The sequence below is a fragment of the Haliaeetus albicilla genome, chromosome 1 (genome assembly GCF_947461875.1).
Source record: "Haliaeetus albicilla chromosome 1, bHalAlb1.1, whole genome shotgun sequence".
NCBI lineage: Eukaryota > Metazoa > Chordata > Aves > Accipitriformes > Accipitridae > Haliaeetus > Haliaeetus albicilla.
The window spans coordinates 53892878-53911956 of NC_091483.1; the positions used below are offsets into that span (position 1 = coordinate 53892878).

The following is a 19079-nucleotide window of genomic DNA, read 5'->3' on the forward strand; positions in this document are numbered from 1 at the left end:
CATGTTTAAAACAAATCCACCAATGTTACCCTGCTGGGTGTCTCCATGCACACAGTGGCAGACACACAGAAGTATCCAGATCAGGCTGTTGATGTCACAAAAACTACTTACCAAAGTCAGCCCACACCTAAGGTGTTAACTCTGGAGTACCCATGCAACTTGAGATCAAAAGAAAAGAAACACAGTTACAGGCTATGCACAAGCAAATGGATGACTAATTATTGCATTAGTGAGACTCAAGGAAGTGGAAGCTGCTTTACCCATAGGTAAAAATAAACAGAATAAAAGATTGAATGGAGGCCTGAGAAGGTCACACAGTCTTTCTCGAGCTCAGAGAATCCCAGGGGATGTTAAAAGACATAAAATGGCCATAGCCTCGGAAGTATTATGCCAGGAGAATACCTGCACGCTCTGGGGATGTTTCTGCTCATTCTGTATTGAATAGTGATCAGGAAAAAAATAATCATCAGCCTATTCCATCCTGGAAGAGCAGAAAAATGAAGAAGAGCAGGAAGGAAGGAAATAAGGAAGGACAGAAAATAAAACTACATCAGCAAAATAACAATGGGGCAATTCTTGATGTGTGTTCTCTGACTGCAGTCAGAAAGCAGTTTGTCTTCATGTTCAGAGGTCTCTGAGGAAGATTAATTAAACTGTTCAAATGAGTCCCAAGAGCAAGAACTGCTTTGCTGCAGCAGCATGTATATCTATGCATGACTGCTCAATGCCTCATGCAAAATCTCATCTCATCAAGCATCATGTTTGTCACTTCTTCAGGTATTTCCCCCCTCCTATCTGATTCACACACACACACACACACATAGACACACTCTTAAAAGCAGCTTTTCTCAACTTCAGCACAGTGTTACCTGTTCTTCATTCCTGCTCCTACTTGGGTTTCAGCTTTCCTTAAAGTTTACAGGAATTCCAGCTTCCTTTAAAGTGGGCTGCTGTAAATATCCCATAGTAAAAAGAGTTTCTCAGAATGAACTTCCAGGAGCTTATATCATAATTTGCAGTGTTTCCATGTTACTGAGCTGCAATACTTAGCTGTCATGCTAAGAATTTAATTGGCCATCTCATCATACCAGCTTTGATATTTTAAGAGTTGCAGAGCATGTGATGGTTTCTTTTATCCTTGGAATATGTTTCTCAGCTACAGCATTTTTAAAATCTGTAATAACCACAGTGTAATAAAGAGCCTGTGGAGTACAGTTTAAATGTCTTGTTTAATCTTGGAAGTGGTGCTAATGTAACAAACATTTGGGTCTGTTACACTCGTGAAAATATATTTAGGACTCTGACTGGTAAACTAGTCCATAAAAATGTCAGCAGCTAAGATGCTACTGATTCCATTTGTCCTCCAAACTGACTCTTCTTCATAGCAGAGACAACAGGATGGAAAAGGTGCCCATTCTCACCACATTGCTTTACTACCCAATGCTTCCGTGCAAACTCACTTTTGTCAACAGTTTAAGGCAATACATATATTAAGAGTACGAACTGGAACACCTAATGCATGGGTATGTGTTCCCTTCTGATTGTTGCCAGCCTTTGACCATGGATTAATAGCCCTTGACAAAGGCTATTAATCCTTTGTTTTAAACTCTCCTAGAAAGACTTGGTCCAGATTGGTCTGTCCAGATTGGTCTGTCAAAGCCTTTCAGCTAGATTTGTATAACAAAACATTACTGTTGTAGCTCTAATAACTCAGGATGTGGAAAAACTTAAATCTATTGTATAGTCATAGCGATAGCAGTAGCAGAAGGGCTTTGCTGATTGTTTCACACTTGGATATGCAGAAAAATATATTAAAGTAGCTATTCATCAGACCCATGTTCTGGCATGTACCAGGCCTTGTATTAATATAGACATAAGATTGTCTTCATTGGGAACTTTTCATACTGATGTAATTCACATTTGCCCCCCCATACCAGCACAATCTAAATCAGAGGAATATTTCAAACTGCAATTAAAATATTAGGTACTTGTGTAACCAAATCTGGTTTAAAACAACATTGCTTGTTTAAGCTATTGCAATGCTTAACATGGCCACATCCATTAATACTGGACCTGTGAACTGCCCAATCTCCTGTTAGGATAAAGATGGCCTAAGTAAAGTAAGAGTGCATGGTTGCATTTCTGTACATATATGAGCACATGACGTAGACTCTAGACTACCTTTATGCCATCTGTGAGACAATAGATGATAATTATCTGGCATAAAGTTTGCTAAACAATTAAAGCAAACTTATACCAGTTTGAGGCAGTAACTTCTTAACATGATAGTAAGTATCCTAAAACCACATGTGCAACCACAGCCTCTTGGTGGTCTGACTCCATAGCAGTCACAGCAGAACATACCCTAAAGCTGAGCTTTCTTTAAGCTCTTATAGTTGAGCTCTGAAAACAGTTCACCTGATTTCCATCCTTCCTGTCACATCCCACTCTCTTGTTGTAGCTACAGCACAGGTTATGAACCATCCACAGCTTCAGACCTCTCCTGTGTATCTTTGAAGGTGCTAGAGGAGTGCTATCATGTATATCACAATTACCACATGTGATGGGGAAACATTGCAGAGAAGGATGTAAATATTTTCCACAGGCAGCAGCAGAAGCAGGAGTTTGTAGGAGGGCCTGGAATACAGTCTTAATTTCTACTCTCTGTGCAGTTTTTTCAGACTATTCTTGCTGCTCAACTGTCTCCGCATAGTACTTGTTGCCAAAAGAAGCTCCTGAGAGCTGACTAAAAAGTTTTGATGCATTTCTGCTTTAGACAGAAGGCAGCCTGGCTATATGAAAAGTTTGATTTAAGTAAACAATGAAACCTCTTGAAAAAAAGCTTTGCTTCTGACATTGGCAAGAATGACAATGAAATCTAATAAATATTAACATGGACCCAGTATAAAAGTAAATCCAATATACTGCTAACTTGTAAAAGGTATTCTCTACGTAGAATTTCCTTCTCACAACATTTTTCTTCTTTGCCTGTCTTCCGGCAGTCTTTTTTCTGGTGTTTTTAAACAACACAAGAGTGCAGTAGTGTTTTTCAGAAGATATATTTTTAGTCAGGGAATAGATCGTTCCATGAAGATCCTCAGCACAGAAATGTATATTGCTTTATTTAAAAACAGGAGTAATGGGATCTGATATATCACTGTGACACCTATTCAGATTCTTTCTTTCCCATGTCTTTTGGGTACTTGCCTTTCTCTTTTAAAGTAGCTTGTGTTAATGCTGTACCGAAAACAAACACAAGGAGAAATGAGGAAGTTGCCAGGAAAACAAAACCAAACAGAACTTTTTTTCTTTTTCTCCCAAAGGGAATGGGTCTTATAAATCACGTCTTCAATGCAGACAGCCTGAAGAAGCTGTACGTTTCAAATCTCGGTATTGGGCACACGAGGTACTCCACGTCGGGAATTTCTGAGCTCCAGAACTGCCAGCCTTTTGTCGTAGAGACTCTTCATGGGAAGATCGCTGTGGCACACAATGGGGAGCTAACAAATGCTGTACGACTCAGGAGGAAGGTTAGCATCTCCTTTGGGAGGCTCTGGCGTTGTTTCCGAGTATGAGGCAGCAATGAGCAATAAGTTTGCTGTGACTTTTCCTTAATACCAAACTGCTCAGGGTAGCAAAAGAGCCCTCAAATCAAAATAGATCATTTTGGGGGAAAAAAATCCCGGGGAGGGGAGGCATTTGTAACTGTCACAGGGGATAATTCACCAATCCTCTAGAATGGAAGGCCGCTGCCCGAGCATTCACACAGCAATCAAGGAGTCGCCCACACACCACCTGAGACCTGAACCGCTGGGAGCAGAGTCCCTTCGCAGCAGGCGGGTGCCCTTCCCACTCCTCACACACCCTCACCCTCGGGCCCTGCTTCTTCCCGCAGGCTCGACCCCAGGTGCCCTGAAGCAGAATCCATAATCAAGGCCTTCAACATAAAAAGCGTCATTTATTCTACCTATGGTGCACAAATTTAGACAGTTCGAGCTGGGTGCCTCCGAAGAGGGACCCCAAACACTAAAATCCCTGGGCAGTTATACCCTTACAATCTAAGTTCCTGCCCCTCACACCATAGTCTTGTCCAACAGTAATATTCGGGTCTGGGGTTGTCTTCTCTCTCGTTGGGGCCTTTTTCTCATCTCTAGGCGGGTTCTTTCTCTTTCCTGCTTTTTAGGCTAGTTGTTACTGTCTCCTTTTCTTGGCTCAAACTGGCTCTGGGGCTTTGCAAACCTTCTTTCTCCTCCCATCAGAGAAGCGGTCAATGTTAAGCAGAAGCATTATACAAGCTACAAGTTCTGCTTTATCATGAGCAACTACTTTTAAGGAGCTAAACAAAGTCCTTAAAGCCCTCCAAAACACATTAACAGCCTCTATAATTTCTATACATTCCTGTGCCATTATAGCCTCACAAACTTCTCCCACTATTGCCATGTGCTCTTCACCTCTCATTCAGGTGTGGTCCGCATGCTCATGTAGCTCAGCTTTGCCACCTTCCACAACAGATGGTCACATTCCTGTTAATCAAGTGAGACCATAACAAAAGACAACTTGGTTTGAAGCTCTGCTCCTTTGTGGGTGCTGATAGAAGGAGCAAATCATATGCTTAGAGTTAGGAGAGGCATAATAAGGTGAGGTAATGGTAGTATGAAATGTCTAGTTTGGAATATTATCTTTATTTGTATTTCTGGCTTGCAAAATTAATCAGGAGCACTGTCAGGACAAAAACCAACAAATGCCAGATTTTATAGTATGTTTGGCTAGAAGGGTATGTGTTAAAGAACCAAACTAAATTTCAGCAGATGTTTCATTGTGAAATGTCTTCTATGATATGTTCCATCTAAAAGCAAGACTATATAATCTTGCATTGAAGCGAGGCAAGCGTATGGCATGCCCAAAGGAACCTAGCCCGTCTTTAATCAGAGCCACAAGTGTATGAATGGATGGGAGAAAAGAACAGTGGTGAGGAAATGTAGATGGAGAGCGGAGAATCAGAGTTACATGAGATCTAAAATTATTTCTAAAGATAAAAATTAGGAACTGTAATGCATACAGTGTTGAATGAGTTGTAATAGTTGGCTAGATACACTGCAGATTCTCTGTTCCCTTACAAGCATAAATACACCAAGACAGAACAATTTGACTGACCGGGTCTAACAAACTTTTAAGTTGTGGGATTTCAGTGTTTTTAATCCCACTCTGCTTCCCTTCACACCTCTTTTTTTTTTTCTGTTCTTGCTTTGTGCTTGTGGGATTTCAGTTTTTTAATCCCACTCTGCTTCCCTTCACACCTCTTTTTTTCCTGTTCTTGCTTTGTGCCCAAACCACCATTCTGCCTTGATATCTCTTTCTGTATCTACTATAGGTAATTTCATATTTTTCCTTCTATATTTTGTGTGTCTTCCCAGAGCAAGCAGAAGCACAAAGCTGATTAAATGGCCCAGATATGAATTTATGCCCTGAATATCGGTCATATTAATTTTGGTTGCATGTGGAGCAAAGGAATGAGATGCAAAGGGAGAAATGTAGTACCAGGCATAGATGATTGTACCAGCTCTTTCTATGTAGTTGGTTTGTTGGAAGAAATTCGACATTCTTATGATCTGATCACCTGAAGGACTGATATGTTTTAAAACATTTGTTCATTGCACAAAGGTGTTGTTAGATTAAAATCTAAGCAGTGTTATGTGGGATTTTTTTTTAATGTTGGCAACACTTTTGTTTTGTGTCCTAAAAGCTTATGCGGCATGGTGTAGGACTGTCGACCAGTTCTGACAGTGAACTGATCACCCAGCTGCTGGCTTTCACACCTCCTCTAGAAAATGACGATACAGCTGACTGGGTAGCAAGGTAAGGAGGATGGGTTTCAGAATCAAGAACAGCAGTCTAATCTCAGCATGATATGCAGCTGTAAATGCACACAGCTGTTTGTGTGACACACGATTATGTTCACCTATGTCTCATTTCAGAATAAAAAATTTAATGAATGAAACTCCAACTTCATATTCATTGCTAATTATGCATAAAGACATAATCTATGCAGTACGTGATCCATATGGGAATCGCCCACTCTGCATTGGTCGCCTTATTCCAGTAGGGGACATGAATGGAAAAGGTAAACCATATATATATTCATATACATATATATGCATATATATAGCTTGTGCCTGAAATCACTGATATAAGTAATTAAAGCTATACTTATTGAGGTGTAAGTAGGAATATGTGATGCAAAAGTCAGTTTTGAAAATGAAAAACAAAAAAAAATGTTGGTAAGGAAAAAATGATTTGTAGGAAGTCTGCAAACATCTTTTCTGTTCTCAGCAAAAGGGAATCCTAGTCACCTGATGACAGTGTCAGAATTAGGCAGCCCAACTGTAATAGAATATTTGTGAAAATGTAATTAACATCTCATCACCTAAACAGGAAAGCAGGGATGAACAGAATCACAGAAGGGTTGAGGTTGGAAGGGACCTTTGGAGATCATCTGGTCCAAATTGCCTGCTCAAGCAGGGCCACCTAGAGCTGGTTGTTCAGGACTATATCCAGTCCAGAAACAAGTCTGGTTTCTTCCTTTCACCAGTAGTAAGGTGGCCGAAAAGTGCTGGATTACTGACAATGTATTCCTAAATTCCAAGCACTCCCAGTCACACGTAGTATAGTAATGCAACATTATACTGTCAATTTATGGGAAAAATTCATTGTGTTCCTGTTTAGCCTGCATTTTCCTTGAAGTGAGATTAAAATCTGTTCATTCATATAAAAATAAAATAATTCAAAGGCAAAGTAGTAAATGTTTCTGTATCTTCACAAGACTTCGTAATTTTAACCACAAGAAAAATTATCAAGATTTTTTTAAAGCATACAAACTTTCCTACCTTATGTTACACAATTCGCTCCTTCCTGTGCCCGTCTCTGAAAACTCTCCTTACTGGAGTGCAATCCAGCATCCATTGTAATCAAAAGGATCTATCTATCAACACATTTAACATAGGGAAAGTAAGGAGTTTCTTGTGTGAACAAAAGTAATTATGTATATCTAAAGTCACTGTACTAGAATTGGAAAAGTTTGAAAGAGTGCTGAGATAACAAAGGTAGTTATCTGAATTGTCTGTCTTCATGAATTGTTACTTCCACTTCTGCCTAGAACATGTTTATGATGTTTAAGTTTGTTGTTGTTGTTGTTGTTGTTGTTTTTAAATAATATTACATAAACTTTGGAATGCTATACCTTTTAGTTAGAAATTACAACAGTCTTTAATTGTGCACTTGGCAACCTAAACCATAGCAAGCCAGATACTGCAGTAGAAATGCGATTGTGTGTGGGGGTAATGGTAACACGAATTGTCGACTCTAACTGAAATCTTTCATTTCAGGAAAAGATAACAGTGAAACAGAAGGATGGGTAGTCTCTTCTGAATCCTGTAGCTTTTTGTCTATCGGTGCAGAGTAAGTGCCCCAATTCTCACTTCATCTGAAAGCTCTCCTCAGGCAGCGATTAAATATTAAACCTCAAATTGCCAAATATCATAACATATAGCAACGTGAAAGACACCAAGGATTAGTTTGTTGGGCTGTTTGGGGGGGGGAGGGGGGAGGTTGCCAGTCCTGTTTTTTGCCAGTTTATTTTCTTGAACAGGTTAATGTAAAATAATTATATGTTCGGAAAGTAGCAGTAAAGACAACTTTACTATTGTAAAGTAAATGCCTCTTCTTTGTTGCATTAAACCTGGTTATTTTTAATTTTAGCCTTGTTTGCAGCAGAATCGTTGTATTAAAAAATAATTCTTGAACTACAGAAAGGTTACACTGGTAGCTCACCAGCTGGACTAACCTGAGCTGTAGCATGTGCTCTGACAAGCCAACGTCCTTGTTTGAAAAAAATTATGGGCGCCTGAAACTATTTCCATGCGTGCAAACACCCATCAGAGCCAAAATATGAGATGACATTCATGTTACCTCTCTAGCTAAGATAGTCTGAAAAGGAAGGTGTGATACTTTCTCTGGACAAAAAGAGAAGGGCAAGAGGCTTTTCAGGAGACTGCAAATTGATCTTTAGAAGTTTGGAGTGGAAGGCAATTGTGAACTAGAACATATTTAAAGTAAGAAAGATTATGAGGAAGCATATTTAATTTCCTAATCAGACATTATAAAAATGTGCATTTGGGGACTAGACTAATAAGTAAAGTCGGCTCCTCTTCAAATAAAAAACTGTGAAAAATTGCATTAAGAACACAACTACCAAATAAAAAGAAATGTAAAGCAAAATCAGGAAGCAGCATGACTGTACTTCAGAGGTCTTTTATTCCATTCTGCAATGTTTTGTTGTAGGTGTGGTGTTTTGTGTCATTTTGCTGTAACTTCTGCCCTGTCTCCGTAGGAACTATTAGCTGTTGGTAACAGGGGGTTTCTTGACACAATTTATTATACATATGCATAAGAATAACTGTTTTCTGAAACTTCAAATTCTCTGTTAAGAGAAGCTTACCATGTAGAACCATCAGCTGAAGCCTGTGGATTTCTAAAAAGGCAATTTTGTCTAAACTTCTGCTGTAGCCAGTGCTGCTGCCTGCTAATGCTAGTATCTGACCAGTGAATAATCAGATTTGCTCACCTCTGATTTATATCTCCAGATTATTCCAATATTTTTGGATAGTTTTAGATTGGAATTGTTAGAATAGCCACCTGAGGACTCATTAAAGGATCTAGAAAAATGTTTAATAAGGTTAAATATTGTCACATAATAAACCTAATACTACTCCATATTTCTTCAGGTATGAGAATTGGAATGTACATTTCCAGTCAGCTTTATGCCATTCAGGGGTAGCTGCCTGTAACCACTAGACAGATAGTTCTCTAGATATTGGCTTGCAGGGCAGGATTTTTTTGGCTACCATCTTTATTCTTGATTATGTTTTTTATATTGCATTATAATGTTTATTAGCTTTCATAGAAAAGTCCTCTAGTATTGATCCAGGACTAAATTATTAAAATACATTTAATCTCAATTAAGGCTGTACTAGACCGAGTACTGTACATCTCACATATAGAAAGAATACCATAATTCTCTGGTACTAAATATTAATTTACTGCTTTTGGGTATTAATTCAGACTGTTTTACTAAGGGTCACTTGTCTTAGTATGTTGGTCTTAAAACACTGCAGGTCAAATCCTAAGATAGAAGCAAACTGTCGTGTTAGGATGTTCAAAAGCATTTTTTCCTGTCAGTTGAACCTTGTTTGTATTTCAAAATTATCATCCAGGTTCAGGACATTTCTAAATGCTATGTATTTTTCTTTCAAGGTACTATCGTGAGGTCCTTCCTGGAGAGATTGTGAAAATATCCAGATATGATGTCCAGACACTGGATGTTGTACCAAGACCTGAAGGAGATCCGTCAGCATTCTGCATCTTTGAATATGTTTATTTTGCAAGACCAGACAGTATTTTTGAAGGTAAGATGACGTAATGTACAAAGCTCTTCCCGAAATAGTGGGAGACGTTATCCTCGAGAACAATGACTCTGGAGAGGATCTGGGATCATAGTAGGGTACCACTGAATGTGAGCTTGCAGAGCAGGGCTGGGACAGAATGGGTTGGCACAGTTCTTGAGGAGATAAAACTCATCAGGAGGAGCATGTAATATCACCTTCCTGTTCCTGGCTGTGCATATGGCCTCAGTCAGGCTGCCTGCGTACTCCTATGGATGGGATGAAAAGAGCCACAAACATAATTAAGGTAGAGGAAATATCCCTTAAACATGAGAGACTTAAGAAAGGAACTTTACTGGTTCTTGGAAAACTTTCTAAAAATTAGACTTATGAAATAGGATCTGCAAAACAACTTCATTGCGGTGTTTTCTTTGCAAGAAAGGGTTATTTCAGGAAGATGCCTTTAATATAACTTGCAAATCTATGCATTATCTAAGTACTTGGGGTTGTCAGTCTAATGCTTTTATTGCTATTTCAGTAGAAGCCCTCAAAAATTGTCTCAATGACAAGATATTAGCCAGAACTCTCATATATAACAAACAAGCTCTTCGTTTTCTATGGCCATGCCATCTGTTGATCCTATACAGTTCCCCACCTTTATAAAGCCAGTTTTACCCCACATCCCTTTTTTTCATGATCCTCTTACCCTTCAATATCCTCACTTCTTGCATTCCTTAGTACTGCTGCTGTACCCTTTGCTGTGCTTCATCTCATCACGATACCTTCAGTTCCCTCCCATGTTGCAAATTTTTTAGGACCTTAGAAGCTTCTGGGGCCCCTTATCCCCTTACTAAATTTGGGGTCAATTTTGCCAACTGATTCAAAGTTAATAAGCAGGCAGAGGCAGACAGACTGAAGGATTGCACAAACTTTGCTGGAGAAACGACTCTAAAAATAGAATATGCACATTATGAACAGGCAGGCATAATTTCTACTTCTTTCCTCCTATAAATAGATTTTGTAACATACAGAGGACCTTTAGTTACCCGATTAGGGCAAACTGGATTTTAATTCTCTGTGTAGTGACATGAATGTGAATGTTAAAATAGGACATTATGGAAGGAAATAAAAAATCACCTTATGTGAGTGACTGTTTATTAGTTCTAGAGCTTTTCTCACTGACTTCTATGCCTGCAACTTGCCACAGAAATTTGTACAGCAAACTGAGAGGAAATCTGTATTATGTATACCAGAAAAAACACTTCTTGCTGTTCTTAGGTCAGATGGTGTATTCAGTCAGGAGAAGATGCGGGCAGCAGCTTGCTATTGAAGCACCTGTGGAAGCAGACCTAGTCAGCACTGTTCCAGAGTCTGCAACCCCAGCAGCTCTTGGTTATGCTCAAAAGGTATATGTTAACTTGCCTTTTTTTTCTCCCAAGCATATTTACACATATCTCTTTTTCTAGTGGAGTATAATGGCATGGGCCGTTAGAGTTTTGTTTTGATAAAGCTTTATATCTTGAGTATACTGGGAACTCCTGTTGAGTCATCTGCACTTGTTTTTTCTGTCATTATTCCACTATATTAAGGTATTTCAAAGTTTTTTTGGTTACTGTGAAGTCATACTAAATCCCAAGGTTGCTTTAAAAAAACAGTAACTGAGGAAAAAACAGTTCTTTAGATGCTAATTCTGTTTAACTGTCTCCTGCTTACAGTGCGGACTACCATATGTTGAAGTACTCTGTAAAAACCGATACGTAGGAAGAACATTTATCCAGCCAAATATGAGGTTACGGCAACTTGGTGTTGCAAAGAAGTTCGGCGTTCTGTCTGATAATTTTAAAGGCAAGCGAGTTGTTATCATTGATGATTCAATTGTGAGGGGCAATACCATTTCACCCATAATAAAACTACTGAGAGAATCAGGAGCCAAAGAGGTAAGTTAATTTTCAGTCAGTACAATTGTGATGGGTTGACCCTGGCTGGACGCCAGGTGCCCACCAAAGCCGTTCCATCACTCCCCCTCCTCAGCTGGACAGGGGAGAGAAAATATAACAAAGGGCTTGTGGGTTGAGATAAGGACAGGGAGAGATCACTCACCAATTACCATCACGGGCAAAACAGACTCAACTTGGGGAAAATTAACTCAATTTATTACAAATCAACCAGAGTAAGGTAATGAGAAATAAAACCAAATCTCAGAACACCTTCCCTCCACCCCTCCCTTCTTCCCGGGCACAACTTCACTCCTGGATTCTCTACCAAGCCCCCCCAGTGGCACAGGGGGACGGGGAATGGGGTTTACGGTCATTTCATCACACGTTATTTTCTGCTGCTTCATCCTCCTCAGGGGCAGGACTCATCATGCTCTTCCCCCGCTCCAGTGTGGGGTCCCTCCCATGGGAGACAGTCCTCCATGAACTTCTCCAACGTGGGCCATTCCCACGGGCTGCAGTTCTTCACGAACTGCTCCAGCCTGGGTCCTTTCCACAGCGTGCAGTCCTTCAGGAGCGCACTGCTCCAGCGTGGGTCCCCCACGGGGTCACAAATCCTGCCAGAAAACCTGCTCCAGCGTGGGCTCCTCTCTCCACGGGGCCACAGGTCCTGCCAGGAGCCTGCTCCAGCGTGGGGTTCCCATGGGGTCACAGCCTCCTTTGGGTACCCACCTGCTCCAGCATGGGGTCCTCCACGGGCTGCAGGTGGATATCTGCTCCACCATGGACCTCCCTGGGCTGCAGGGGGACAGCCTGCCTCACCATGGTCTTCCCCACGGGCTGCAGGGGAATCTCTGCTCCAGCCCCTGGAGCATCTCCTCCCCCTCCTTCTTCACTGACCTGGGGGTCTGCAGGGTTGTTTCTCTTACATGTTCTCACTCCTCTCCGGCTGCCGTTTCTGTCTGTCCCAACTTTTTTTTCCTTCTTAAAAATGTTATCACAGAGGCGTTACCACTATCACTGATGGGCTCGGCCTTGGCTGGCAGCGGGTCCGTCTTAGAGCTGGCTGGTACGGGCTCTCTCGAACACAGGGGAAGCTTCCAGCAGCTTCTTACAGAAGCCACCCCTGTAACCCCCCCGCTACCAAAACCTTGCCACACAAAGCCAATACAACAATACAGATGTAAATAGAAGATTGATGGGAGGGTAAAGCACAGGGTTTGTCTTCATTTGTACTACACTTTTTTCCTTATTTAAAAGAGCAAATGCGCAAAAAAACAATGGCTAGTGCATGTTTATCATGAAGATAGGTTGAAAAGTTTCTTTTGTATGACTGTGATTTTGGGGACGTTAAGGGAGGAGGAACAGGTCTCCATTTATAAAGCACTATCTGGCAAGTAGAGAATGGAAAACAGATTAGGTAAGATCAGAACATCAAGTATTTTGGTGTAGTATTCCTGACCTATGGGTGACTTGTGTTACTGCATTAAGTACAACCACATACTGCAGTAAACAGGCATGTGCCTTAAGTCACCAGAGCATAAAATTTTTAATTGATTAAGATTTTTCAATTGAAACAGAATGTGCAAGTCTGTCACTGGAGAAAAAATGTTCTGTAGAATATTTGACTTTGTAACTGAAATGTACATCAAGGATTGTACATCAAGGATTGAACACCACAGAAGAAAAGCAAAATCAGGATGGATTAACATTATTAATAATAAATAATAAAATAATGTTATTATTTTTAATAACATTAGGAAAACCTGTAAAAATAAATTCTAAAACTGTCTTTCTCCTGATGTGTTGACATCTGAAAAAAACTTTATCTTTTAACCCGTTCATGACTTCTGTGTAGTGCTGTGTTCTGCTCTTCATAATTATTTTACAGAACTAGAACTTTGCTATTGTGTTATGATCTGCTGACCTTTACCTTATAGTTGTCTGTTTTGAAACTGTATTTTTATTCAGGTGCACATCCGTGTGGCTTCACCTCCCATAAGATTTCCTTGTTACATGGGAATAAACATTCCAACTAAAGAAGAACTCATTGCCAACAGACCTGAATTTCATGACCTTGCAAACTATATAGGTAAATGGTACCTTTTCTTTTTTTTTTGAGAGAGAGATTTTACCTGTAGATGTTTTATTGTCTACATCAAAAGGACAACACATTAAGGCAACAGTGGCAAAACTGACTAAAAAATCATAAGGTTGATACACTATATATCTGCATTGTGAGTACCCTACCGATCAAGCCAATTTAGTTACATACTTTTTTTTAACACAGTTAGTGAATTATATTTCTCCAAACAATAGAAGGCATTAGAATAATTGCATAATCATAAGTTACAAATAAGGTGTGACAACACAACTTTCCAATACTTAGAGCTCCTTCTGGGAAAGTGTGGTGGGTTGACCCTGGCTGGATGCCAGGTGCCCACTAAAGCTGTTCTATCGCTCCCCCTCAGCTGGACAGGGAGAGAAATAACAAAAGGGCTCGTGGGTCGATAAGGACAGGGAGAGATCACTCAACCAATTACCGTCACGGGTAAAACAGACTCAGCTTGGGGAAAATTAACTTAATTTATTGCCAGTCAACCAGAGTAGGGTAATGAGAAATAAAACCAAATCTCAAAACACCTTCCCCCCACACCTCCCTCCTTCCCAGGCACAACTTCACTCCCATATTCTCTACCTACCCCCTGCAGCAGCGCAGGGGGATGGGGAATGGGGGTTGCGGTCAGTTTATCACACATTGTCTCTGCCACTCCTTCCTCCTCAGGGGCAGGACTCCTCACACTCTTCCCCTGCTCCAGCGTGGAGTCCCTCCCATGGGGGACAGTCCTCCATGAACTTCTCCAATGTGGGTCCTTCCCACAGGCTGCAGTTCTTCACGAACTGCTCCAGCGTGGGTCCCTTCCACGGGCTGCAGTCCTTCAGGCACAGACTGCTCCAGCGTGGGTCCCCCGTGGGGTCACAAGTCCTGCCAGAAATCCTGCTCCGTGGGCTTCTCTCTCCACAGATCCGCAGGTCCCGTCAGGATCCTGCTCAGCATGGGCTTCCCACGGGGTCACAGCCTCCTTCAGGCATCCACCTGCTCTGGCGTGGGGTCCTCCACGGGCTGCAGGTGGAGATCTGCTCCACTGTGGACCTCCCTGGGCTGCAGGGGGACAGCCTGCCTCACCATGGTCTTCACCACAGGCTGCAGGGGAATCTCTGCTCTGGCGCCTGGAGCACCTCCTCCCCCTCCTTCTTCACTGACCTTGGGGTCTGCAGGGCTGTTTCTCTTACATGTTCTCACTCCTCTCTCCGGCTGCCGTTTTTGTTGCCCCACAACTTTTCCCCCTTCTTAAATCTGTTCTCCCAGAGGCACTACTACTGTCGCTGATGGGCTCGGCCTTGGCCAGCAGTGGGTCTGTCTTGGAGCCATTTGGCATTGGCTCTGTTGGACATGGGGGAAGCTTCCAGCAGCTTCTCACAGAAGCCACCCCTGTACCCCCCCGCTACCAAAACCTTGCCACGCAAACCAATTACAGAAAGTCTTTACAACAATGAACAACTTTAGGCAAAATACCAGGAAGAAAATATGTGGTGAAAATTTGACCTGTAATGAAAAGCTAATGTAGTTTCACTTTCATGAGGTATTCATAAAAATATGTTTGGAATTTGTAAACACCCACTGATTTTTCCACAAATTTAAATTTATGTAAATAATTTTAACTGCATTCTGTATTTCACTTTGAAAGACATGACATTTGAAACTAATCAAAGAATGTTAAATACATCCTCAGATCTCTAGAATGAGTCATGTTTGCAGCAGAACAAAAGAACCAACAGCTTATGTTGATTGTGATGTGGTAAATAATGTGCTTTTCACAGGGTTATCAGCAACAGTCATGTGAAGGCTTGTGAGTGAGGAGATCTACATATATGGCCTATTGTGCTGCAAAATATTTTCAAAAATGGTTTAAGAACATAGCTGTGGTTACAGTTAGGAAACTGTAAACTTGGATTTCCTGTGTTTAAATACTTACTCTCACTGTCTAATATTGCAATGAATTCTTTTCCCCAAAATTATTGTGAAGTCATGTTGAAATATTTCAAGTTTGTAGGATCTGATTTTTAAGTATTACTCAGAAAATGATGAGTGCAAATGATAGACAACTAATGATGTGAAAAGGCTATCAAACTCCTACTGCTAGAACATTTGCATGAACTGCATACTGAATTTTTTTTTAACATGATGGTCTTCCCCTCCTTCAAGACCTAGCAAGGGTTTGTAGTCCTAAGTGCTCAGTTTGGGAAGCACCAGCCACGCACTCATCTGCTTCCAGACACAAACTACAGGGTAACTCTGGGAAACTATAGGGAGTCTTAATACACACTCTGGACTTTGCTTCTATTTTTGCAGTCTGTGTGACATATTGGTTCCCAACTTAGAACCTTCTGTCTAGATTTCAGTGAGTCTGCTCCCTGCACAAAGAATTTGAGAAGGGCAAGGCTTATTATGGTCTGATAATTTCTTATATCCATTCTCTTTAGGTAAGGTGATCCACCTGGCATCATAATCCTTACAATAATGCGACTGCATTTCTGAAGAGCATTGCATTTGGTACAATACTGCAGCTTTAACTGATGAATTCTGTATTTCCTTTAGGAGCAGACAGTGTTGTCTATCTTTCTGTGGAAGGGCTGGTATCATCCGTGCAAGAAAGCATCAAAGCAAGACAAGAGAATGAGAACAGCCTTAAAACCCAGAAATCACGTGTTGGAAAGATTGGTCACTGCACAGCGTGTCTCACTGGAGAGTACCCTGTAGAGCTAGAATGGTGAATTTTTAGTGGATGGACATCAGTTCATCTGTTGTTGAATGTACCTTTTTAAAAGATGCTGTCTTGCTAATAGTCTTCTTACATTTAGGTAATACGGGAAGCTTATTACAGCCAATTAATTACGGTTACTAAAACACATCTTTACAGTAAAGACTTACAGAAAGTCTGACGTGCTGATGAAAACAATGTAAGCAGATTAAAATACAAAATCGTATAGTTTTGATGCACAGTTGTGCCTTCTATTTTCTCATAAAATATTATAAAAACCAAAGTTTTTTTAATTATGTAGCAGCCCCAGAGTTTTTTCTTTCCATCTTGCCCCAAAAGATATCTCACAAATCATGAATTGTGTGGTGTAATTTCAAATTATCGAAATCTTAATGCAAAAGTATGTGAAGTTTGCTTTTCTCCTTAGGAAAAATACCAGATTCTGAAGAATCAAATTGCTCACTCGGCAGTTCTTGCTTAGACTTTTAAGACTAGAAGTACCTAACTTTTTCATATATAGCTAAACAGCCTTTATTAATCAAGGCCTTTGTAACAGATTCTATGAACATAATGTCTAGCATATGATTTTAAATAATGAAGACTCAGGGAAATGCTCAGCCAAAAGCTCTCTAGTTTTATAACTTTAAAATTCTTTTTTTGAAGTCCAGTGTAATTATATTATCTTCGTGTGCTTTTATCAGTTCCAAATAGGATATGGAAGGAGAAAAATACTTGGCGCTGCCATTTTTTTTTCTGTTTTACATCTTGTTTTCTCCAGGATAAGTCCTGACAATTTCTGAAGTCTGAGCTAATGCTCAGTGTGCTCTTCATATGTCAACATCCAAAGTAAACAGAAAAATAAAGTCACTTTTCATTTTTAACAGTAAAAACGATATATCAACTTGAGATTGAGCTGGTTTGGGTATAGTCTTATTTTACTACATTACTGCTGTTACAATAAATGTAATGTTTTAAAAAAAAAAAGTTCTGATGAAACATTAGCTATTGAATGCATTGTATTTTTTAACTGGTCACAATTACATGGTTACTTGTATACATGAAGATCACTTGGACAATGAACCACTAGCTGAAAATGCAAAAGCACCTTTTGAAAACTATTGCAAATTTACGCACAATTGTAAAAATATTTTGTATACCTCAGTTTTTTTCACTGAATACCAGTAGCTTAATTTTAGATTTTCTATTTAATATTGTGTATTTTGGCCTTATAATTGTTTGTGACATTGTTTAAAAAAAAAAAAAAAAAAGAAAGAAAAGTTTAAGAGCTTCTTCCTTCCCCATCATCTTCCATATAGTTGAGAATTACAGCACTGGTGATTAAATTCAAAAGGGAGCTTTCTTACATGGGATTTGTAGCAATTGCACCCAATAGACAATCACAACACAAAAGTCCCAATTCAAGAAAGCATGTAAATACATACAATGAGGTCAAGACTGCCTTGTGTAGTGGAATCAGAACCTACTTGCAGTCAAGCCTATGGGAGAATTTAGATTTTCACGAGCATCGGGCTCTTACTGTGTGTTCTTCACCAAAGCCCAGATCTGCATATTGGAGGGTGTATGTGGATCTCTTCTGTCTAATTAGCAAGTTTGGTTTTTTTAACAGAACTGTTAACAGTTCATCTGGACAGTAAATTGAGCAAAAAAAGAACAGGATGGAGTCACTCTGACTGCCCCCTCTTCCAGATTAACCAGGGAGTAGTGTGAGAAAAGACAAAAACTGTCATTAATGTTTTTCACCTTTCTTCTTTCCTGCCCTCAAAAGAGCAATCATTTTTAACAGAAGGGACGACTCCGGCTCTTAGTTTATAGATATTGTGGGGAGCCCTTTCTACTGGAGATAAAAACTTTGGTGCACAGTTTTCTAACAAGGTTGCAAGCAGAAGTCTACTGATTTATCTGAAATTGTCTATAGAACAGACTGTAAATGAAGCTTGTGCAATAACATGTTTTCAACAAAACTGGTGTTTTTTAAGTCTGGTTAATAATCGCTTAAATGTGATTTGAGCATTAAGTGGCATTAATTCTCATTTCAATAAAGTGAGACCTTTTTCCCTTTCCGTTATGCATGTGAAATTACAAGGTCTGCTACTGTAAGCACTGTTAATTTTTAGATACACTACATGCCTCATCTTTAGTACGTATTTTTCAAAACCTTAAGTTAAAGGGGAGCTACCTTTCAAGTGTCATTTTATTCTCCAACAGCTGGATTTCTGCTTCAGGTTACCAGGCCTTTTTTAACCCGTACAGCAGACACACGCACACACAATGAGTACATTGAGGGAGAAAACTCCTCTGGTTTTAGGCGTCGCTATTTGTATTATTTTAATGTTTTACTGTGAAACCGTTTCTGCTGTATCACCAATGTGCAATTGCGCCACATTATCATTTAAAAAATGTGACAAAACGGTAGAAAAGCTGCTGTCTCACTTCTGCCATGCGTAACATTAAATATGGTTATGAAATGGTCTTCTCGTTCTCTCTCCCTTCATTCCGCTCGCCGCCAATACGCATCGAAGCTTTCTCTGTCATGAAGTCACCCCGAAAGCCCCTCGAAGCTGCAGCAAATCACGTCGCGCCTGACATCACATCACCCTCTCTCCCTCACGCAGCCCGCGCTGCCTTACTGCTGCCCCCGCCCGCCCGTTCCCCGCTGGCGCCCCCACAGCCCAGCCCCGGGGGAAGTGTCCCACACCGGGAGCCCGGCCTGGGCTGCCCCGGGCCCCGCTCCCCGCCGCCGCAGCTCGGCCGAGGAGCGAAGCGCTACCGCCTGCCGCCACCCGTCCCCCCCGGAAATGGCGTCCTTGACCCGGCTCGACGGCGAGAGCACCGGCCGGAAGGCCCGTACCACCTCCGGGGGGGGG

At 40.7% G+C, this 19079-nt stretch overlaps 1 protein-coding gene across 1 annotated transcript in view; it reads left to right on the plus strand.

Moving 5' to 3' along the window:
* The window catches only part of PPAT (phosphoribosyl pyrophosphate amidotransferase), a 54736-nt gene extending 36052 nt beyond the window's left edge, over positions 1-18684 (plus strand). The window contains exons 3-11 of the mRNA XM_069789578.1: positions 3324-3530; positions 5744-5856; positions 5976-6121; positions 7383-7455; positions 9310-9461; positions 10716-10843; positions 11153-11374; positions 13343-13463; positions 16032-18684. Coding sequence (XP_069645679.1) covers positions 3324-3530; positions 5744-5856; positions 5976-6121; positions 7383-7455; positions 9310-9461; positions 10716-10843; positions 11153-11374; positions 13343-13463; positions 16032-16207 — 1338 coding nt within the window. The 3' untranslated portion in view covers positions 16208-18684. The remainder of the gene's footprint in view (positions 1-3323; positions 3531-5743; positions 5857-5975; positions 6122-7382; positions 7456-9309; positions 9462-10715; positions 10844-11152; positions 11375-13342; positions 13464-16031) is intronic.
* Positions 18685-19079: the final 395 nt, after the last annotated feature.